The sequence below is a fragment of the Hyaena hyaena genome, unplaced genomic scaffold (assembly GCF_003009895.1).
Source record: "Hyaena hyaena isolate Hyena2069 unplaced genomic scaffold, ASM300989v1 scaffold_219, whole genome shotgun sequence".
NCBI lineage: Eukaryota > Metazoa > Chordata > Mammalia > Carnivora > Hyaenidae > Hyaena > Hyaena hyaena.
In genome coordinates, this window is record NW_024080850.1 from 1,521,973 (window position 1) to 1,545,522 (window position 23,550).

Sequence of the window (23,550 nt, forward strand, 5' to 3'; positions counted from 1 at the left end):
AATGAAATCTGGCCATGTGTAGCAACATGGATGGACCTTGAGGGTGTTATGCTGAGCGAAATAAGTCAGGCAGAGAAGGACAGATACCATATGTTTGCATGTATAGGAGGATTAGGAGGAATTTAATGGAGGACTGTGGGGGAGAAGAAGGGGGGAAATAGTCGGGGAGAGGGAGGGGGGAAAACCATGAGAGACTCTTGAATGCTGAGAACAAACAGGACTGATGGGGGTGGGGGGAGGGGAAGGGGGCTGGTGGGCGTGGAGGAGGGCACTTGTGAGGATGAGCACTGGGTGTTATATGGAAACCAACTTGACAATAAACTATTAAAAAAGTGTTTTTACAAAACCAAAGTTCTGGAAGTAGTAATACTTCTATAACATGTAAATATACTCAAAGCCACTGAATTACACTTAAAATGGTTAAAATGGTAAATTTTGTGCCATGTCTATTTTACCACACAAAAAAGGTGATATCAGCAATAGAAAGCAACCATGTTGATGCACGCAACAACATGGATGAATCTCAAAATAGTGTGTGAAAGAATCCAAGCTACAACAAAAAAATGAACTCAATTATCCCATTTATATAAAATTCTAGAAAATACATTAAAAATATTGTTTAACGTTTATTTTTTGAGAGAAAGAGACAGAGTGCAAGTGGGGAAGAGGCAGAGAGAGAGGGAGACACAAAATCCAAAGCAGGCTCCAGGCTCCCAGCTGTCAGCACAGACACAGGGCCTAAATGCCCGAACCATGAGATCATGACTTGAGCTGAAGTCAGACACCTAACTGACTAAGCCATGCAGACACCCCTAGAAAATACATTAAATTAGTAGTGGGGTGGGAGTGGCAAGAGGAAGGATTTTCAAAGGCGTAGGAGGAAAATTTGGGGGGGTGATTGGTTTATTATCTTCACTGAGGTGATAATTTCATGGGTTATCAATATGCTAATGAATGTTAAACCTTAAAAAAAAAAAGCAACTAAGAACAGAAGGAGAGCCTCTGCATTGCTCAAAGATCAGTATTTTAAAAAACCTGTTCTAAAATATATTATCTAGATTTTATTGCATTCAGAAGATATGTAATTGGCAATTTTCTAAAAAAAAAAACTTTACAGAAATACTAACTGGTCAATAATTACAACACAACAATAGATAAAATTTGATTGAATTAAAAAGTACATAAATGTTAAACCTTGTCAAATTATATACCTTATTTTTATTTTATTCTAGTGATACCTCAATAAAACCATAAAGCCATAAAGCTAATAAAACAAAATAAAATGGAATCATAAAAATCCAGAAGAGGTAGGAAAAAAGAGGGAACAAACAAGAGATAAACAGAAAACAAACAATAACCTGACAGATTAAAACCCAACCATGCTAATAATCACATTAAACATGGTTACAAATTAAATGAAAATACCTAATTTAATAGGCAGATTGTCAGAGAAAAAATAAGACCTAACCATAAGCTTAAGAACAAGAAGCCCAGAGATAGGTTAAAGAGTAAAGGATGGAAAACAGGCTAAGGCTAAACCAAAGGCAAGCCAGAGTGGTTGCACGAACAGTGCAGTTTTTAGTTCATTTTATTTTCTGCTGACACTGGCTTATTGGCGACACAGACTGGCCTTGGCCTGCCAGAGGGGAGCTGGGATGGATTGGATGGGCACCCGTTGGGCATTTCTTCAAGCAGTTTTGGAGGAAACACTGCCCTGGATGCGGCTGAGCAGCAGGGCTGGGAGGAGAGCACAGGCACACGGCAGGGCAGTTAATGTCGCTCAGGCCCACGGGGAGGAGGTGACAGGCCTGGAGTCTCCTACTTAGCCACTCATCTCCCACTTCTCCAGCGCCATGGTGGGCTCCAACCCACGGCCAAGTGTACTAACGGGACTTCGGAGTCTGTAAGCTCTTGGCATTGTCCACGGTGAAGGGGCTGCCTGAGCAATACCTGGCTGACAGCACCTTGCCTGCAGGGAAGCCCAGGTGGAAAAGGGCACACAGCGTCGTAGGGAGCAGTGCGGGGCAGCACAGACCAGGACCAACACTGTTGCTTTCAAAGCAAAGAATTTTACTAAGGAAAGAGGCTCGTTTCATCATAATAAAGGGACCGATTCAACGGCAAGGCATAACAATCCATACTGGTTATGTACCATTAGAGTCACAGTTTCTCGACACACAGCTTCAAAATATACAAAGAAAAACAGAAGAAAAAGTGAAATAGACAATCTACAATAGAAGGTTTCAACATTCTCTCAGAACTGATGGAACTAGATGGAAATCAGTCAGGGTATGGAAAACCAGTACAACACTATCAACCACATGGAGCTAAATTACATTAGAGGCACAGAAGACACATTCTCATATGCACAGGGAACATCTGCCAGACAGACGTATTCTTCACCAACCATAAGACAAGTCTAAATAAACTCCAATTAATTCAAATAAGAGTTTGACCGGTAGTGGGAGGGGAGAGTGGACCCCAGAGCCCTGAGCAGCCCTGATCCTGCCACTCCTGACAGCAAGCCCAGATCATTTTAAGATTGTAGTTTTTCTCCATCATCTAATTATGATCACATTATAGTTCAGAAATCTCAAACTACCTCAAGTAATTTCTAACTTCCTAACTCAACACTGTAATCAACTAGCTTTTAGAACTAACAGTCTAGGGGCGCCTGGGTGGCTTAGTCGGTTAAGCGTCCGACTTTCGCTTAGGTCATGATCTCACGGTTCGTGGGTTCGAGCCCCGCGTCGGGCTCTGTGCTGACTGCCAGCTCAGAGCCTGGAGCCTGTTTCGGTCTGTGACTCCCTGTCTCTCTGACCCTCCCCTGCTCATGCTGTCTCTCTCTCTCTCTCCTAGAAATAAATAAAAATATTAAAAAAAAAAAAAAAGAATAGTCTAAAGCCTAAAATTTCTGCTTCTGGTCTTGTTTTTAATAAGTGAAAGACAAGAGGCTAGATCACAACTGACAATCTAATTCTGATTCCAAACTGGAATGCTGAGCCAGAAAAAAATTACCTTTAGAGGGAGGGACAAATTCTCCAGAAGATACTCAACTTTGTAATGAGGCTCAGGGATGCACAAAGTAGGATTTTAAACGAAATGTCTGCTGCTAGGATTCTTATTTTGTTTTTTTTATTATTATTTTAAATGTTTATTTAAATGTTTATTTAAAATAATAAAATATTTTATAAAATATTTTAAATTATTTATAAAATTTATAAAATTATTTATAAAAATTTATAAAATTATTTATAAAATAAAATAATAAAATAATTTAAAATAATAAAATTTTTATTATTATTTTAAATGTTTATTTAAATATTTATTTCATTAAATAAATATAAAGGTTAATTTATATTTATTTAAATAAATATATTTATATTTATTTATATATATTTATATTTATATTATATATAAATATATTTATATATTTATATTTATATTTATATTTATATTATAATTATATTTATATTTATATATATAAATATATATAATTATATTTATATTTATATTTATATTATATTATAAATATATTTATATTTATTTATATATAAATTAACCTTTATATTTATTTATAAACATATTTAAATGTTTTTGTATACATATAATATTTAATTATATATAATTATATAATAAATAAATATAAATTATAAAACATAAACTTATAAATAAATTATATTAAATATAAAAATATTTAAATGTTTATTTTGAGAGAGCACAAGCGGGGGAGGGGTAGAGAGGGAGGGAGACAGAGAATCCCAAGCAGGCTCTGTGCTGCCAGCACTGAGACAGAGTTCTGGCTTGAAATCACAAAACGTGAGATCATGACCTGAACCAAAGCTAAAAGTCAGACGCTTAACCAAATGACTCATCCAAGTGGCCCCCTAGATTTCCTATTAAATTCATTTTCAGACACAAACCCTCCTAACAAAGACAAAGTACTTAAAATGGCCAACATTTTCTTAGGGTAAGTTCTTTTGGGTTATAGTCACACTAACTTGTCATCCCTTCCTCTCCCCCAAAGCTCCTTATTTAGTTGGTTCAACTAAGTACAATGAACTTTAAAAATCTAATTTTAGGGGCACCTGGGTGACTCAGCCGGTTAAGCGTCCGACTTCGGCTCAGGTCATGATCTCACCGCTGGTAGATTCGAGCCCTGCATTGAGCTCTGTGCTGACAACTCGGAGCTTGGTGCCTGCATCGAATTCTGTGTCTCCCTCTCTCTCTGCCCCTCCCCCACTCGCACTCTATCTCAAAAAATGAAAAAAATGTTTAACAAATTTTTATTTTTTTTAAATGTTTTATTTATTTCTAGGAGAGAGAGAGAGAGACAGAGTGAGCAGGGGAGGGTCAGAGAGAGAAGGAGTCACAGACTGAAACAGGCTCCAGGCTCCGAGCTGGCAGTCAGCACAGAGCCCGACGCGGGGCTCGAACCCACAAACGCGAGATCATGACCTAAGCGAAAGTCGGACGCTTAACCGACTAAGCCACCCAGGCGCCCCTAACAAATTTTTAAATAGAATTTTAGGCACTTCAACTTTAGAAGACCCTATCGTATCAAAAAAAAAAAAAGACCCTATCGTATCAACCAACAATGACAGAGCAGCTCTTCTGAAATCATGGTGTTTTTCTTTTTTAAGACAAAGCTTCTGCTAAGAATTAACAGTTCCTAAAAATGATGAAATGCACAAATATCTTCTAATCCTGAAGCTTCCTTTTACCTGTCTGGCAATAGAAGATATCTTTCCTTTACACTTGGAATCATTCACCTCTACAAATAATTTTTTTGAGCAGCTTGATTTCATGCTGTGCAGTAACCAACAGGAGAGACCTCAAAACCAGAGGCTTTACAGAGAGAGAATGCAGAGGTTAGTATGAATTATTATACAGTGAATTATGTAGTTTGTATATATAATTGTTATATGTATGTGTATATATAATATGTACAGGATTATTCTGGCTGCTCTCCACATACGACTGTCTTCTTAGGCACCACATGTTTCAGAAGTACACGACAGGTGTTGGTTGGGTGCCACTGGTGTGGGTTAATTAATGGGCTAATTCAACAACTTTCTAGTAGATCTATGAGCCGAGGATATAAAAATGCACGAATTAAAGGCAGAAGCTTAGCCTGCTGTGGGAAGAGAGAAATTCTCATGTATTGCCGAGAAAAGGGGACCTGATAATCTACAAAATCACAGCCATCCACTTCTGGCATCCCGAAAACACCTACACAAGTCAAAATAGCACATGTACAGATTACTCATTGCAGTTTCACGTACAAAGGACTGGGAAAGACGGGGTGGGGGGGGTGGGGGTGGGGGTGGGGGATCCAAGTATCCAGAGACACTGAGCAGGCTGAAAAATCTACAGCCACACACTATGCAGCAGTAAACTACAAAGCAAATCTTTGTATTTCATTCGGAGGGCGCGTATTTTTCGTACAACGAAAAAACGGTGCGAGCGTTTATATTACGTGCTATTTTTGGTGCAAGAAGAGAGTATATAAACATATCTATTCCTATTTGCTTGGCTTGGCTCTAAGAAAATTCTAAGTATAAACCAACCAACCAATAAATAAATAAATAAAAGCCAAACCCTATCTAATGGAGGAAGCAAGATTTTTCAGCATATGGCGTTCTCTATCATTCTTACTTCAAGACATTGTAAATAATGCCTATCTAATAAGTGCCCTGGTCAGCCCACAGAGTAACAGGGACAAGCAGGAGAGAATTCGAGTACAACACTTGGTGTTGCTTAGGGAAGAGCCTGGAAGGGTAAGGGTGGCGGGCTCTAAACCCAGACCCACACGCTCTGGACTCGATCTCGGGTGGTACCAGCATCCTGTCACTGCCAAGTCGGGGCACCTCTGCACCCCACTGCTAGCTGGGTCTGTCCCCCAAGACCCTTCCCCCCACCGAGGCCGCCCACCGTACCATGGTGACCGCCTCCTGGCCGCACGCCGGAATTCACCTCCTACCACGGCAACGCCAAGCCCAACTGCTGCTTGCCAAGCGACGCGCCGCGTCCTGATTGGCTCTCTGCCCTCGCGATTATCAGTGCCCTCGCGATCCGACTGTTTCAGGGGGTGGGTCCCAGGTTCGGACCTCAATCGCGATTGGCCATTTTCTTAACTGGCTAAATGGCTTTTGATTGGTTGCCACTTTCGGCGGGAAGCGGCGACTGTCGTCGCTTTGGGCGCGAAGTAGCGACCTGATGGTAGGAATTCAGTGGCTGAGCATCTCTTGCTGCATGGGCAGGAAGCTGCAGGGCTGACCCCCGCTGGGCGACTGTGGAGGGGCAGCCGCAGGGCGCCTCTGATTAGGAGTGGAGGCCACGCTACATAGCTTACACTGCCCGAGTTACGTATGTATGTTCATCTGTAAAATGTAGTTATACATTTTCGTTTTTACCTGTACAGGGGTATTGGAAGTGACAAGGCCTGATAAGGATAAAAGGGTTTTGCAGACTTAAGTTTGAGCAAATACACGTAAGGGCTATTTCTTTAGCAGATTTGCTGGTGCTGATGTTAGTATCCTAGCCACAAATGCAGATTGGATGGGCCATTTAGGGGGTGCGTAAGGCAGCAGGGGGAGGATCAGAGCAGGAGACCCCACTTTGCAAAAAGCCAAAGAATTGCTCACCCACACACCCACACATCCTTGGTGGAAGGACACACAGAATTTGCAAGGTTCCTGGAAGGGAGGCTAATGTCCTCAGTTCACTACCCCATTTCTGCTGCTGGTCCTTGGGAGAGTCTGTGTTTACCCTACAGAAGAAAAGAGCCCCTTGTCTTGGCTCTTCTAAGCACAACCTGGATGAACTGGAACTCCCATATAGAAGGCAGGATCAGAAAAGAGTTAAATATAGAAAATATACATAAATAAATGTAAAGTATATATAATGTATAAATTACATTATAAAAATGTATAAACATAATGTAAAAAATTTCAAAAACACAGATGCAAAATGCAGATTTCTTTCTTGCCCTGCCTACCACTTCTAGGTCAATGGAGGTATGACATAATGTTCACAGTAGCAGTTCAAATGGTCTAGGTTTGAGCAACACCTCCCACCATGCATTCAGTGGGAACAATCCTTCAGCTCCCCACTCCTTTGCTCTGGCAGATTTCAGAGACAGTGTGATCTGGAGGTGAGAAGAATCAGTGCGTTGAGAAGCCCAAGGTGGTGAATTGCATTAAGGATATGGAGGGGCACCTGACTGGCTTAGTCAGCGGAATGTGTGACTTCATTTCGGGGTCATGAGTTTGAGCCCCACATTAGGCATGAAGCCCTGTGTATAATATGTAGCTACGACCTGATGAATAAGGGCACAAGCCACTCACATGGGGTTGATGGGTGTCTCCCTCAATATCCAAGCTCCCCTCCCTTTTGGAGAAGTGAGACACAAAGAGTCATTTTGATTGAAGGTGCAGTTTCAGTATATCCATGCAAAGGAAAAGTCACAAGATTTATTATTACTTACAGATCCCAGAATTGAGGGCGCATTGAGTGGCAGGGGGGAGGGGCAGGGATGTGGGGTGGGGAAAGGCATGTCTTCTGTCCAGGATCACAAAACAGCAGGAGATAGAGAGCAGGGTAGCTGCTCTTTGGGGTGGAGGTTACTAACTTTTCCCGGACTTAACTCTAAGTGGATATTTTATTTTATTTTGTTTTAAGATTTTATTTTTAAATAATCTCTACACCCAGTGTGGGACTCAAACTCACAACCTTGAGATCAAGAGTCAAGTGCTCTATGGACTGAGCCAGCCAGGTGCCCCTCTAAGTGGATATTTTTTTATTTTAAAAAATTAAAAATATATATATATGTATTTTGAGAGAAAGAGAGGAGTGTGAGCAAGGGAGGAGCAGAGAGAGAGGAAGAGAGAGAATCTCAAGCAGGGTCCGTGCTGCCAACACAGAGTCCAACATGGGGCTTGATCCTGTGAGATCATGACCTGAGCCAAAATTGAGTTGAGTGATTAAACAACTGAGCCACCCAGGTGCCCCTAAAATTATTTTATTTTATTCATTTTTTAAGTTTATTTATTTATTTTGAGAGAGCACACACAGGGGAGGAGCAGAGAGAGCACATGCAGGGGAGGAGCAGAGAGAGAGGGAAACAGAAGATCTGAAGCAGGCTCTGTGCTGACAGCAGAGAGCCCAATATGGGGCTCAAGCTCACAAACTGTGAGATCATGACCTGAGCCAAAACCTGATGTATAACTGACTGAACCACCCAGGCACCCCTAAAATTTTTATTTTTTATTTTATTTACTTATTAAAATGTTTTAACATTTACTTATTTTTGAGAGACAGAACATGAGCAGGGGAAGTACAGAGAGAGAGGGAAACACAGAATCTGAAGCAGGCTCCAGACTCTGAGCTGTTAGCACAGAGCCCAATGCAGGGCTTGAACTCACGGACTGTGAGATCATGACCTGAGCCGAAGTCAGAGGCCTAACTCACTGAGCCACCCAGGTGCCCCTAAATTTTTTTTATTTTAGAGAGAGAGAGTGCATGAGCAGGGAAGAGGAGCAGAGGGAGGGAGGGAGAGAATACTAAGGAGGCTCTACACTTGGTGCAGAGACTGACTTGAGGCCCAGTCTCATGGCTCCAGGATCATGACCCGAGCTGAAATCAAGGGTCAGTAAGTCAATTGAGTCACCCAGGTGCCCCTAGTGGATTTAAAAAAATTTTTTTAATGTTTTATTTATTTCTGAGAGAGAGACAGCATGAGCAGGGGAGGGTCAGAGAGAGAGGGAGATACAGAATCTGAAACAGGCTCCTGGCTCTGAGCTGTCAGCACAGAGCCCGATGCGGGGCTCGAACCCATGAACCTGAGATCATGACCTGAGCCAAAGGACGCTTAACCGACTGAGCCACCCAGGCGCCCCATCCCCTAGTGGATATTTTAAGAGGTCCAGGGTCCACCTAAAGCTGGAACTTACCACAAGTATCCTAAACCCAAGTCCTTACCAGTTATCTAGACTCTGGGTTGTGAACAGGGTTATCTTGCTTAGGCAGCAACTCAGAAAACCATTGTTTTCATCATCACAGTAGTGCAGCTAGCTTGGGCTTCCAGGGAGTGGTGTTTGGAAAAATAGACTTGGGACTCTTCCAGGAAAGAGGGGGTACCAGGAACCAGGGCCAACTTGTGGCAGAGAGGGTGGTAGGAAATGGGAAGAGGATGCACCTCTGGTAAGGGCTGTAGCAGGTGGGGACAGACGTGACTGTCATTGCCAGGGCTGAGGGCAAAAAGAAGGAAAGGCTGGGTGGGGGACGCCTAGGTGACTCAGTCAGTTAAACATCTGACTCTGGCTCAGGTCATGATCTTGCGGTTCGTGGGTTTGAACCCCACGTTGGACTCTGTGCTGACAGCATGGATCCTGCTTGGGTTGCTCTCTCTCCCTCTTTCTCTGCCCCTCCCCACTCCAAACAAATAGATAAACTTTAAAAAAAGAAGAAGAAGAAGAAGAATGCCTTGACTTGAGTCAGGCAACACAGATGGACCAGTTTGGGGAAAATCAGTGGTTTTCCCCTTTCTTCCTCTGTTCCTCTGTTTATTGGTCTTCATCTTTCTCTGAGCACTCAGCCCTTTCTGCCTCTGAAGTTCTTTCCTGGAAACAGTTCAGTGATTTATCGTTTAAAAAAATTTTTTTAATTTATTTATTTATTGAGAGAGAGAGAGAATCCCAAGTGGGTTCCACACTGATAGTGTGTACAGTTCAGTGGTTTTTAGTATATTCACAGAATTGTGCAATCATCACCAGTAACTAGTTTCAGAAAATTTCATCACCTCCCCAAAATGAGACCATGTACCCGTTTGCAATCATTCACCTCTCCCTTTATCCCCTGGAAACCACTAATCTGTCTCTGTCTCTATGGATTTGCCTATTCTGGACACTTCATATAAATGAAATCATACAGTATTTGGTCTTTTGTGAATGGCTTCCTTCACTTAGCATTATGTTTTCATAAGTTATGAAATTTCATAAATTATGTTTGTCCATGTTGTATCACGGGCAAATAATATTGCCTGTGGGCAAATAATATTCTATTGTATGGACATTTCACATTTTATTTGTCCATTATCAGTTGATGGACACTTTGATTGCTTCTAGTTCTTGGCTGGTAGGAGTGTTGGTGCTTTGAAAATTCAGGAGCAAGTTTTGTGTGGATACATGTCTTCATTTCTCAGGTGTATACCTAGGAGTATAATAGCTGTATCATATAGTAACTTCATGTTTAACATTTTGAAGAGATACCCAGCAGTTTTCCCAAGCCACTACACCATCTCACATTCCCGCCAACAGTATAGGAAACACTCCTTATCTTCAACGCTTGTTATGATCTGGCTTTTTGACTAGAGCCATCCTAACGGGGTGCAAAGTGTGGCATCACACTGTGGATTTGATTTGCTTTTTTTTTTTTAATGTTTTTTAAAAATTTATTTCTGAGAGAGAGACAGAGTGAGCAGAGGAGGGTCAGAGAGAGAGGGTCAGACACAGAATCTGAAACAGGCTCCAGGCTCTGATCCAGCTGTCAGCACAGAGCCCGATGCGTGAGATCGTGACTTGAGCCGAAGTCTGACGCTTAACTGACTGAGCCACCTAGGCGCCCCTGATTTGCTTTTCAATAATGATTAATGATGACAAGAATCTTTCCATGTGATTGTTGGACATTTGTATATCTTCTTTGGGGAAATGCCTTCTTAGATCCTTTACCCATTTATATCTATATATTTTTATTTGAGTATAGTTGACACACATTGTTACATTAGTTTTCAGCGTAGAACTCAATGATCTGACAATTTACGTATTATACTATGTTCACCACAACTACAGCTACCATCTGTCCCATTACCAATCCTTTACCCATTCTTTTTTTTTTTTACATTTCTTTTTTTTAAATAATTTATTTATTTTTTAATATCCATCCAAGTTAGTTAGCATATAGTGCAACAATGATAATCCTTAAGTTAGGTTTTTATCTTTTATTGTTGAGTTTTGAGAGTTCTTTTTTGTTGTTGTTTTTGTTGTTTATTTATTTTGAGAGAGAGAAAGAGAGAGAGTGGGCAGAGAGATAGAGAGAGAATACCAAGCAGGCCCTACAACATCAGCCCAGAGCCCAACGTGGGGCTCAAATTCACAAACCGTGAGATCATGACCTGCGCTGAAATCAAGATTCAGATGCTTAACTGACTGAGCCACCCAGGTGCTCCTTAAGAGGTTTTTGTTTTTTTTTTAATTTTTAGAAGTGTATTTATTTGAGAGAGGGAGAGAGCGCACGCGCACACACAAGGAGGGGAGGGGCATAGAGAAGGAGAGACAGAATCCCAAGCAGTCTCCACACTGTCAGCACAGAGCTGATGCTGGGCCGAACCATGAACAGTGAGATCATGACCTGAGAGAAGATCAAGAATTGGACATTTAACCAACTGTGCCACCCAGGTGCTCTAAGAGTTCTTTATATATTCTGGATACAACTACGTTACCAGATATACGATTTGTAAATATATTCTCCCATTCTGTAGATTATTACCTTTTAACTTTCTTGATGATATCCTATGAAGCACAAAAGTTTTAAATTTAGGGGCGCCTGGGTAGCTGAGTTTGTTAAGTGTCAGACTTGGGCTCAGGTCATGATCTCACAGTTAATGGGTTCGAGCCCTGCATTTGGCTTTGCACTGACAGCATAGAGCTTGCTTTGAATTCTCTGTCTCCCTCTCTCCCTGACCCTCACCTGCTTGAATGCTCACAAGAGTGGCTCTTTCCCTCCTCTCAAAAGTAAACATTTAAAGAGCCACCTGGGTGGCTCAGTTTGTTGGGCAGCCAACTTTGGCTCAGGTCATGATCTCACAGCTTGTGAGTTCAAGCCTTGCATCAGGCTCTGTGCTGACAGTGTGCAGCCTGGAGCCTGTTTCAGATTCTGTGTCTCCCTCCCTCTCTGTCCTGCTTACACTCTGTCTCACTCTCCTCAAAAATACATAAACATTTTGTAAAAATTTAAATAAATGAAATAAACATTAAAAAATTTAAAACCTATTGCCTAATCCATGGCAGTGAAGATCTAAGAGTTTGTGGAGAGTTTATCTAAACTAGTCCATAATATTGCTGCCTCAGCAACTATTTTGTGTGGCTTAGTAGCCTACAGGGGTTTTATACTGATACTGGCCCCTCACAAGAGTGTGGCCCTAGATAAGAGCCCACATATTCATAAGTAAGTGTAAGTTCCTAATATGATTCTCCCAATGGCTCTTGTGATAAGCATTCTTACCTCTACCCCAGGGCGTTCCCTTGTGCACTCTTTAGATAACATCTCTGCAATGTTTACCAAAACCTGCTCTTTTGAGTTCCAGTCCTAGCCTGGGAACCCCAAAGCACTCCACCTGCAGACCTTAATAAAGGAATGTGAACCAAGTTCTGCCAAGCTCTCAGCCTGCACCTGGCCTTAACCTCCTTGGTTAAGGTGTGGTCCTTCAAGGTATGCTATGTATCCCCTCTAGGACCTGTGAGTAATAAACTCTATTTCAAAAATTTTATGGCCTTTTGTTTAATCTAGGTTCACCATCCAGTGCCTCCAGGGTTCTACTTAACAAGTGTTAATTTAGGGGCTCCTGGGTGGCTCAGTGGTTAAGCTTCAACTCAGGTCATGATCTCATAGTTTGTGAGGCCCACATCAAGACTCTGTGCTGATACACAGAGGCTGCTTACAGAGCTTGCTTCTCTCCCTCTCTACCCCTTCCCCACTCACACTCTCTCTCTCAAAAAATAAATAAGTAAACATTTTTTAAAATGTGAATTTAATAAAGTCACAATAAAGTTTATAATTTCAGCTATTACAGTTAGGTCTTTGATCCATTTTCAGTTAATTTTTGTTAGCAGTGTGAGATAAGGGTCCAACTTCATTCATTTGCATGTGGATATCCAGTTGTCCCAGCACAGTATGTTGAAAAAACCATTATTTTCTCACGTTGGATTAACTTTCAACTGTTGTCAAAAATCAACTGGCCATTGGGTCGCCTAGGTGATTCAGTTGGTTAAGCATCCAACTTTGGCTCAGGTCATGATCCCATGATTTGTGGGTTTGAGCCCCATGTTGGGCTCTGTGCTGAAGGCTCAGAGCCTGGAGCCTGCTTCTGATTCTGTCTCTCTCTTTCTCTGCTCCTCCCCAACTCACGCTCTGTCTCTGTCTCTCAAAAATGAATAAATGTTAAAAAAAATTTTTTTTAATGTTTTATTTATTTCTAGGAGAGAGAGAGAGAGAGAGAGACAGCGTGAGCAGGGGAGGGTCAGAGAGAGAGGGAGTCACAGACTGAAACAGGCTCCAGGCTCAGAGCTGGCAGTCAGCACAGAGCCCGACGCGGGGCTCGAACCCACGAACCACGAGATCATGACCTAAGCGAAAGTCGGATGCTTAACCGACTAAGCCACCCAGGCGCCCCTAAAAAATTTTTTTTAAATCAATTGGTCATCAAAAGAATTAGAAGACAAGCCATAGTCTAGGAGAAAATATTTACAAAAGAAATATCTGATAAGGGACTGTTATCCAAAATACCCAAAGAACTCTTAAAACTCAATAATAAGAGGGGCACCTGGGTGGCTCAGTCGGTTAAGCGTCCGACTTCGGCTCAGGTCATGATCTCGTGGTTGGTGGATTCGAGCCCAGCATCAGACTCTGTGCTGACAGCCAGCTTAGAGCCTGGAGCCTGCTTCGGATTCTGTGTCTCCCTCTCTTTCTGACCCTCCCCTGCTCACGCTGTCTCTCTCTCTCTCCCTCTTTCAGAAATAAATAAGACAAAAAAAAAAAAAACTCAAGAAAACCACAACCCAATTAAAAATGGGCAAAAGACCTGAACAGACACCTACCAAAGAACATATACAGAGAAGCATATGAAAAGGTGCTTAACATTATATGTCATTAGAGAATTGAAAATTAAAGCAACAATGAGATACTACTACACACCTATTAGAATGGGGAAAAATCCAAAATGATGACATTACCAAATGTTTCTGAGGATACTGAGCATTAGCAACTCTCTTTCATTACTTGTGGGAATGCAAAATGCTACAGCCATTTTGGAAAACAGTTTGGCTGTTTCCTAAAACACTAAGCATATTCTTACCAGATGATTCAGCAATCACACATCTTGGTACAGGCATATCTTGTCTTACTGTGTTTCACTTTATTGAGTTGTTGTTTTTTTTTAAATAAATCCTATCAATTGCATTGAGCATTGTCAGACTTCCTTGAGCAGATCTATCAGTGCCATTTTTCCAACAATATTTACTCATTTTGTGTCTCTGTCACGTTGTAGCAATTCTCATAATATTTCAAACTTTATTATTATTACATCTGTTATCGTGATCTGTGATCAGTGATCTTTAATTGTTACAGGGTGCCACAAACCATACCCATGTAAGATGGCAAACTTGATTGATAAATGTATGTGCTCTGATTCTTCTATCAACCCCCCATTCCCTCATCTCTTTCCCTCTCTTCAGGCCTCCCTATTCCCTCAGAAACAACAATATTGAAATTGGCCAGTTAATAACCCCACAGTGGCCTCTAAGTGTTCAAGTGAAAGGAAGAGTCATATATCTCTCATTTGAAATCAAAAGGAAGAAATGGGAAGCTTAGGAAGGAAGACATGTCCAAAGCCAAGATGGGCCAAAATCTAGGTCTCTTGCACCACACAGTTAGCCAAGCTGAGAATGCAAAAGAAAAGTTCTTGAAGGAAATTGGAAGTGCTACTCCAGTGAACACACGAGTGATAGAAAAATTATAAGAAAGTAAAACCGTCTTATTGATGATCTGGAGAAAGTTTTAGTGGTCTGGATAGAAGATCAAACCAGCCACAACGTTCCCTTAAGCCAAAACCTAATCCAGAGCAATCCCCTAACTCTCTTCAATTCCATGAAGGCTGAGAGAGGTGAGTAAGCTGCAGAAGAGAAGTTTGAAGTCAGCAGAGGTTGCTTCATGAGGTTCAAGGAAATAAGCCAGCTCCACAACTAAAAGTGCAGTGTGAAGTAGCAAGTGCTGATGTAGAAGCTACAGCAAGCTATCTAGAAGATTAGCTAAGATAATTCATGAAGGTGGCTAAAGTAAAGCACAAATTTTCAATGTAGATGGGAATAGCCTTTTGTTGGAAGAAGATGACATCTAGTACTTTCATAGCTAGAGAGGAGAAGTCAATGCCTGGCTTCAAAGCTTCAAAGGACAGGCTGATTGTCTTATTAGGGGCTAATGCAGCTGATGACTTTAAGTGGAAGCCAATGCTCATTTACCATTCCAGAAATCCTATGGGCCTTAAGAATTATGCTAAATTAAAAAAAAAAAGAAGTTTGCTAAATCTATTCTACCTGCGCTTTATAGAACATCAAAGCCTGGATAATAGCACAGCTGTTTACAACATGGTTTACTGACTATTTTAAGCCTACTATTGAAAAATACTGCTCAGAAAAAAAGATTCCTTTCAAAATATTACTGCTCATAGTGCTCATTGACAATGAGCACTCACCCAACAGCTCTGATGGAGATGTATAATGACATTAATGTTGTTTTCATGCCTGCTAGCACAACACCCATTCTGCAGCCCATGAACCAAGGAATAATTTCAAATTTCAAGTCTTATTATTTAAGAAATACATTTCACAAGGCTATAACTGCCATAGATAGTGATTTCTTTGATGGACCTAGGCAGAGTCAATGGAAAGTTTTGTGAAAAGGATTCACCATCCTCGATACCGTCAAGATTTTTTCTGATTCAGGGACACCTGGGTGGCTCAACCGGTTAAGCATTGACTTTGGCTCAGGTCATGATCTCACGGTTTGTGAGTTTGAGCCCCACATTGGGCTCTAGGGTGACAGCTCAGAGCCTGGAGCCTGCTTCAGATTCTGTGTCTCCCTCTCTCTCTGCTTGTGTGCACTCTCTTTCAAAAATAAATTTAAATTTAAAATTTAAAGGATATTTCTGATTCATGGGAATAGGTCAAAACATCAATATCAACAGGAGTTTGGAAGAAGTAGATTCCAGCCTTCACACATAACCTTGAGGGGTTCAAGATCTCAGTGGAGGAAGTAATTGCAGATGTGGTAGGACTAGAATTACAAGTGGCGCCTAAAGATGGGAATGGATTGCTGCAATTTCATGATAAAACTTGAATGGATGAGCAGTTGCTTCTTATGGATGAGCAAAGGAAAGTGGTTTCTTGAGATGGAATATACTCCTGGTGAAGATGTTTAAATGACAACAAAAGATTTAGAATATAACATAGACGTGGTTGATAAAACAGTGGCAGGGTTTGAGGGGATTGGCTCCAATTTTGAAAGAAGTTCTAGTAGGGATAAAATGCTATCGAACAGCATTGCACACTAGATAAATAGTTTGTGGAAGGAAGAGTCCCATCAATGAGGCAAACTTCATGTCTTCTTATTTTAAGAAATTGCCACAACCACCCCAACCTTCAAAAACCATCACCCTGGTCAGTCAGCAGCCATCAAGCTCAAGGCAAGACCCTCTCCTCCAGGAAAAAGATTGACTCACTAAAAATACATATGGTGTTTGGCATTTTTAACAACAAATTATTTTTTCATTGAGGTATGTACATTGTTTTTGACAATGTTGTTGCACACTTGAATACAATACAATATAAACATAACTTTTATTTTTTTAATGTTTTATTTGTTTCTGTGAGAGAGAGAGCGAGAGAGAGAGACAGCGTGAGCAGGGGAGGGTCAGAGAGAAAGGGAGGGAGATACAGAATCTGAAACAGGCTCCGGGCTCTGAGCTGGCAGTCAGCACAGAGCCCGACGTGAGACTTGATCCCACGAACCGTGAGATCATGACCTGGGCCGAAGTTGGATGCTTAACCGACTGAGCCACCCAGGTGCTCCTAAACATAACTTTTATATGCACTGGGAAGCCCAAATTTTCATTTGACTTGCTTTATTGTGCTATTTGCTGTAGTCAGTGGAATCAAACCTGCAATATCTCCAAGATATGCCCATATTTACCCAAATCAGTTGACACCTTATGTCCACGCCAAAACTTACACATGGATTGTGCATGATTGCCCAAACTGGGAAGCAACCAAGATGTCCTTCGTACATGCATGGATAAACTAGGACCCATCCAGACAATGTAATATTACTCAGCACTGAAAAGAAATGAGCTATCAAGCCATTAAAAGACATAAAGGAATTGGAGCACCTGTGTGGCTCAGTCAGTTAAGTGTCCGACTTCAGCTCAGCTCATGATCTCACAGTTCGTAGGTTTGAACCCTACATCCAGCTCTATGTTGACAGCTCAGAGCCTGGAGCCTGCTTTAGATTCTGTGTCTCCCTCTCTCTCTGCCCCTCCCCTACTTGTGCTCTGGCTGTGTCTCTGTATCTCTCAAAAATAAAAGCAAACATTAAAAAAAAATTTTTTTTAAGACACGAAGGGGGCGCCTGGGTGGCTCAGTCGGTTAGGCGTCCAACTTTGGCTCAGGTCATGATCTCATGGTTCGTGGGTTCAAGCCCTGCATTGGGCTCTGTGCTGACAGCTAGCTCAGAGCCTGGAGCCTGCTTTAGATTATGTATCTTTCTCTCTCTCTCTCTCTCTCTCTCTGACCCTCCCCTGCTCATGCTCTCTCTCTCTCTCTCTCAGAAATAATTTTTTTAAAAAACATTAAAAAAAATAAAAAAGACATGACGGAATCTTAAATGCATATTACTAAGTAAAAAAAACCACAATCCTTTAGATTCCTTAATTTTTTTTTAACGTTTATTTATTTTTGAGAGACAGAGAAAGACAGAGCACAAGCAAGGGAGGGGCAGAGAGAGAAGGGGACACAGAATCCAAAGCAGGCTCCAGGATCTGAGCTGTCAGCACTGAGCCGGACACAGGGCTCAAATCCATGAAGAGCAAGATCATGACCTGAGCCAAAGTCGAACACTTAACCGACTGAGCCACCCAGATGCCCCTAGATTGTTTAGATACAGGCTGCATAGTGTATGATTCCAATTATATAAATTTTCTCCAGAAGGCCAAACTGTGGAAGTAGAAACAATGAGTGATTGCCAGGGGTTAGGGTGGAGCAAAAGATGAATATGGAAAGCACAAGAGTTTTAGGAAAGTAAAACAATTCTGTATGATACAATAATGGTGGAAACACATTATACATATGTCAAAATCCATAGAATATAGGACATCACGAGTGAACTCTAATATAGACGATGGACCATGACTGATAATGATGTGTCAATGTAGGCTCACCAGTTATAACACATGTATCACTCTGTGTGTGCGGGAGTATTGATAGTTTGGGGGAGGGGGGCTGTTCATGTGTAGAGGTAGAGGATATATTGGAACTCCACCATCTGCTCAATTTTGCTGTGAAGCGAAAACTGCTCTAAAAATAAAGTATATTTTTTAAAAATCGATATGCCATAACTTTGAACTAGACATAAATTTTTAAAAAATTAATTGGTCATGGGGAGGGGCGCCTGGGTGGCTTAGTCGGTTGAGCGTCCGACTTTCGCTTAGGTCATGATCTCACGGTTCGTGGGATCGAGCCCCGCGTTGGGCTCTGTGCTGACTGCCAGCTCAGAGCCTGGAGCCTATTTCGGAGTCTGTGTCTCCCTCTCTCTCTGACCCTCCCCTGCTCACGCTGTCTCTCTCTCTCTCCTAGAAATAAATAAAAAATATTTTAGGGGCGCCTGAGTGGCTCAGTCGGTTGAGCGTCCGACTTCGGCTTTTTCACTTTCAAAAAGTAGTAAGAGCAGATGGACAAAGACCCCTTAGCCCCAGGAATAAGTAAGTCTGAGGGGAGTTTGTGATGGCTACATGATGGAACATGGGGCTTGTCCGTGCTATGGAAAATAGCATGGAGTAGGTGCCCAGGATATGACCTCTCACTGATCCCCATGAGTGGGAAGCTGTTGTTGGGGTCCCCCAGGGTCCTCCAAGTCTGACTCATGCTTCTAGGCTAAGAGGGCCTCTCACTGGCATCTAAGGAAAACTAGGGGTGCCCCGAGCTGGAAGGCTCTAGATTGTCCCCACAAATCTGCTTGCCTCCTTTCAGGACAAGGCTCAGAATAGCCAGCAGTTCTCTCAACTCCCCAAAAGCTGTGCCCTCCCTCTCCTTCGGCAATGTATGAGGGCGGCTTACTGCCACCCTATTGTACAGGAAAGGTCAGGGATTGGTCGGGGTCACTCAGGCAGACCCATATCCTCATGTCACCAGAGGCTTGCCTGACTCCCTGCAGCCCCCCAAATGCCCCAACACTGGGGGAGGGGAACCTGGACGGTGACAGGCTGAGCAGAGTACATGTGCTGGGATGAAGAATCAAGGAGGGTTACTGCAGCAGCAGCGAGGAGGTGCATTCCAGATCCCTCCGGACCCGGTCCTTACTCTTGCCTGCCTCCCAAGGCCACCCCAGTGATCTGGATTAGTCACTTACCTGGTGGCTTGGACTTCCTCATCTGTGAACCAGACACAGTAATAGGGCTATCCTAAATTTGGTGAGTTCTGGTCTGGATTGTGTGAGGTTTGGGTATGGTGGGCAATCTGGATACTTGTGTGAGAGCCAGGTGGGTGGGGCGCCGTGCTGGATCCGGCGCAGGGGGTGTGGAGGCGGGCTCTGCGCTCGGGCGACGCCAGCTGGCTAAGCAAGCACAGCACGCAGAGCGGCGGCAGCAGTGACAGCAGGTGAGTCTCAGCGAGTCCCATAGGGACGTACTCGGGCCTGAAAGGAGGCAAAGACTTGGATATCTGGGTGGAACTGGCTCTAGGCGCAGCAGCGGAGGCAGTAGCCAGTCAGGGCGGGGCAGGGGCAGAGCAAGAAGCTTTGGCTTCTGGGTGCAGGGCCTAGAGCTCCCCACCTCTGGGCCCTACCCAAGTCCCACGAGGCCAGGGAGGGAGTGGGGGTGGGGGTAGCGGTGAGTGCCAATGTCTGAGGCCAGATGGCCGCCTGGTCCACGCCCAGTGCAGCAAACCCGCTCCCGTTCCGGGGCCTGGAGGCCTGGAGACCTGCCCAGCTCCTGGATAATCTGGGGTTTCCACCTTTGCTCTTGGATGCCAGACCAAGGAGAGTTTCCCAATCACACTTCCTGGAGCTGCACCCTTTCCACCCTCAGTCTCCCCCACTTAAGCTGCAAGAGGTTCCTTCACCTGCCCAAAGGCTTCCCTGTGACCTCCTGCCCACTTATAATTCGTCCCAGCCCTCAGGCAAGCTAGCTATGCAGACATTCAGGTCCCGGGGGTAGGGTGGTGATGGATAGACAGAGCAGACTGAAGCCTGGCCCGAACGAACTGGGCAGCCCGTCATTCCCCTCTTGCCCTGGTAGGTGCCGGCAGCTGGCTCGGTGCTCCTCTTAGCTGCCCATCATGGTCAGGGGGCTGCCCAGCACTGCCAGCCTGGCGCGCTTCTGCCAGAAGCTAAACCGACTGAAGCCCCTGGAGGAGTCCACCATGGAGACATCACTGCGGCGCTGCCTGTCCACGCTGGACCTGACCCTGCTGGGCGTGGGTGGTATGGTGGGCTCAGGCCTCTATGTGCTCACAGGCACAGTGGCAAAGCAGATGGCCGGCCCTGCGGTGCTCTTGTCCTTTGCCGTGGCTGCTGTGGCCTCCTTGCTGTCAGCCCTGTGCTATGCAGAGTTTGGGGCACGGCTGCCGCGTACGGGCTCTGCTTACCTGTTCACCTATGTGTCCATGGGTGAGCTGTGGGCCTTCCTCATCGGCTGGAATGTGCTCCTCGAGTACCTCATTGGCGGTGCAGCCGTGGCCCGTGCCTGGAGTGGCTACCTGGATGCCATGTTCAACCACCGCATCCACAACCTCACCGAGGCCTATGTTGGAACCTGGCAGGTGCCCTTGCTAGCCCACTACCCAGACTTCCTGGCTGCTGGCATTATAATTTTGGCCTCTGTCTTCATCTCCTGCGGAGCCCGAGTTTCCTCCTGGCTCAACCACACGTTCTCTGTTGTCAGCCTTGTCGTCATCCTCTTTGTCATCATCCTGGGATTTATCCTGGCCCGCCCACACAACTGGAGTGCTGAGGAGGGTGGCTTTGCACCTTTTGGGTTCTCCGGCATCATGGCCGGCACCGCCACCTGCTTCTACGCCTTTGTGGGCTTTGATGTCATTGCTGCCTCCAGCGAGGAGGCCAGGAACCCGAAGCGAGCTGTGCCTATAGCCATTACCATCTCACTTGGCCTGGCAGCTGGCGCCTACATTCTCGTCTCCACCGTGCTCACCCTCATGGTGCCTTGGCACAGCCTGGACCCTGACTCCGCACTCGCTGATGCCTTCTACCGGCGGGGATATAGCTGGGCTGGCTTCATTGTGGCGGCAGGCTCCATCTGCGGTAAGAGGCCCTTCAGGCAAGGTGGAAATGAGCAGAGTAGTGGGGCCTTGCCCTAAGCTTCCCAGGTAACACACCTCCATCCAGGTCTGTTACCGGTTGCATGTGGGACCCAGGAAGGTGCTAATTATTAGACTCTCTACCTAGGCTTGTTGAGAGCTACTCACTGCCCCCTCCCAACTGTACATAAAATGTTGGTTCTGAGCATGTGCTTCCAGGTCCTTTCCTGGGAGAAGGATCAGCCCTCACGAGGTTCTCTGCTGGGCCTGTCACCTAAACTAGGGTGTCCCGTTCCTGGTGGGGGGCGGGGAGCAAGCCATCAGGCTCACTCTGAGATCCCAGACAAACTCACGCCCATGCTCCCGAGGGGTTGTGCATGCCCTGACTCACAGCGGAGGCCCCTGGTAGGCCCGTCCACCCTGCTCACCAGTGCCCCACCCTCTGTCACAGCCATGAACACTGTCCTGCTCAGCAGCCTCTTCTCCCTGCCACGCATCGTCTATGCCATGGCCATCGACGGGCTCTTCTTCCAGGTGTTTGCCCAAGTGCACCCCCGGACGCAGGTGCCCATGGTGGGCATCCTTGTGTTCGGGGGCCTCATGACTTGCTTGGCGCTGCTGCTGGATCTGGAGGCCCTGGTCCAGTTCCTGTCCATTGGCACACTGCTGGCCTACACCTTCGTGGCCACCAGCATTATTGTGCTACGCTTCCAGAGGGCCCCTCCGTGCAGTGCCTCAGGCCCAGCCAGCCCTGACCCCAGGGTCAAAGAGTACCACTCTTTCTCGGACCACATACAACTGGTGGGCACCGAGCAGGCCTCGGCCCCTGAGCCCGGGCAGCTGCGGCCAGCCCTAAGGCCCTACCTGGGCTTTCTAGGTAGGTACAGCCCTGGAGCTGCTGTGGCTTGGGCCCTCAGCATGCTGGTGGCCTCGGCCATCACCCTGGCCTGTGTACTGGTCTTCGGGGACTCAGCCCTGCACCTCCCATACTGGGGCTACATCCTGCTGCTCCTGCTCAGCTCCGTCACGTTTCTGCTCAGCCTCCTCATCCTGGGGGCTCACCAGCAACGGCAGCAGCAAGACACCTTCCAGGTACCTCCCCTGGCCAATGCCCCCCGGCTGGCGGCCCAGCTAGCTCTCTTTGTCCCTTCCTCCTCCACTGCGGCAGGAGGAACCGGGGCTCACAGGGTTGGGGAGGCCACTACGCCCATCCCCTGTCTTTCCGCATGGCACGTGGGCACTTGTTTCCAGAATCTCCAGAGGTGGAGAACGGCTCTTGGGACTCTTGAAGACTCAGGCCCTGAGCCAGCAGACCTTCTCTGCAGCCCAGCCCAGCCCTGCTCTTGCCCCCTCAGATCCCCATGGTGCCCCTGACTCCAGCCCTGAGCATCCTTCTCAACATCTGCCTCATGCTGAAGCTAAGCTACCTGACTTGGCTGCGCTTCTCCATCTGGCTGGTGATCGGTGAGTGGGGGCCAGGCTTGGGGCCCCGGGTGGGCCACAGGAAGAAGGCAAGGAGGGCAAGCCGGGCCGGGACCTGCCCTTCAGCCCCCCACAACTGCTGCAGGGCTCGCCGTGTATTTTGGCTATGGCATCTGGCACAGCAAAGAGAACCAGCGGGAGCTGCCGGAGCTGACCACACGCTACGTGGTGTTCCCCAGCACCAACCTGGAGGAGACGGTACAGACTGTGCAGCCCCCCAGCCAGCTGCCCTCCCAGGATCCCAGCCCCGCGGAGCAGCCCACCAGTCCGTGAATCAAGCTGGAGGCCTGTCCATGCTTGCTCTGCCCTCAGCCCACCTCCTCAGGAGCCCAGAGAAGCTGGGAGTCCCTTCTATCTGAGTCAGCTCAGGTTTGCAGGCCTGCCCATGCTGAGGGGTACCCCAGACCTTAAAGCCTTAGCTCAAGTGCCTAGCTTTGGGTTTTGAGGAGTGGGCCATGGTCAGTGCTGGTGTGGTGAACATTTTGCCTAGCACCTTCCTGTTCATGAACAATTTCAGTTTCTTGGGCAGGCAGGGTGGGCTAGGGTGGGCGGGGAAGAAGCCCACAACCCCAGATATCCATAATAATAACCTCTTGGCCAGCCACAAGGCCTGCTGCTATGTCCTGCTGCATTCTTTGTGTCCTTGAGTCCTCTCCTGCCCTCTGGGAACCAGATGACTGTCCCCAATCCATGGCAAAGATGCCAAGGTTTG

General features: G+C 45.3%; 2 protein-coding genes across 3 annotated transcripts in view; one reads left to right on the forward strand and one right to left on the reverse strand.

The window, feature by feature from the left end:
• Positions 1-6,015, reverse strand: part of LOC120238829 (tubulin alpha-3 chain) — an 18,436-nt gene extending 12,421 nt beyond the window's left edge. The window contains exon 1 of the mRNA XM_039242858.1: positions 5,940-6,015. Coding sequence (XP_039098789.1) covers positions 5,940-5,942 — 3 coding nt within the window. The 5' untranslated portion in view covers positions 5,943-6,015. The remainder of the gene's footprint in view (positions 1-5,939) is intronic.
• A 13,631-nt stretch (positions 6,016-19,646) lies between these two features.
• Positions 19,647-23,443, forward strand: SLC7A4 (solute carrier family 7 member 4). 2 transcript variants are annotated; one of them, XM_039242812.1, is made up of 5 exons: positions 19,647-19,700; positions 20,339-21,360; positions 21,808-22,233; positions 22,712-22,820; positions 22,924-23,443. In XM_039242812.1, exons 2-5 carry the CDS (start codon positions 20,379-20,381, stop codon positions 23,195-23,197), a joined length of 1,791 nt encoding a protein of 596 aa, XP_039098743.1. In that variant the 5' UTR covers positions 19,647-19,700; positions 20,339-20,378; the 3' UTR covers positions 23,198-23,443. The 2 variants fall into 2 exon arrangements, with proteins under 2 accessions (XP_039098743.1, XP_039098741.1); XM_039242810.1 differs by having other exon boundaries at positions 21,808-22,448; positions 22,924-23,196.
• The last annotated feature ends 107 nt before the right edge of the window (positions 23,444-23,550 follow it).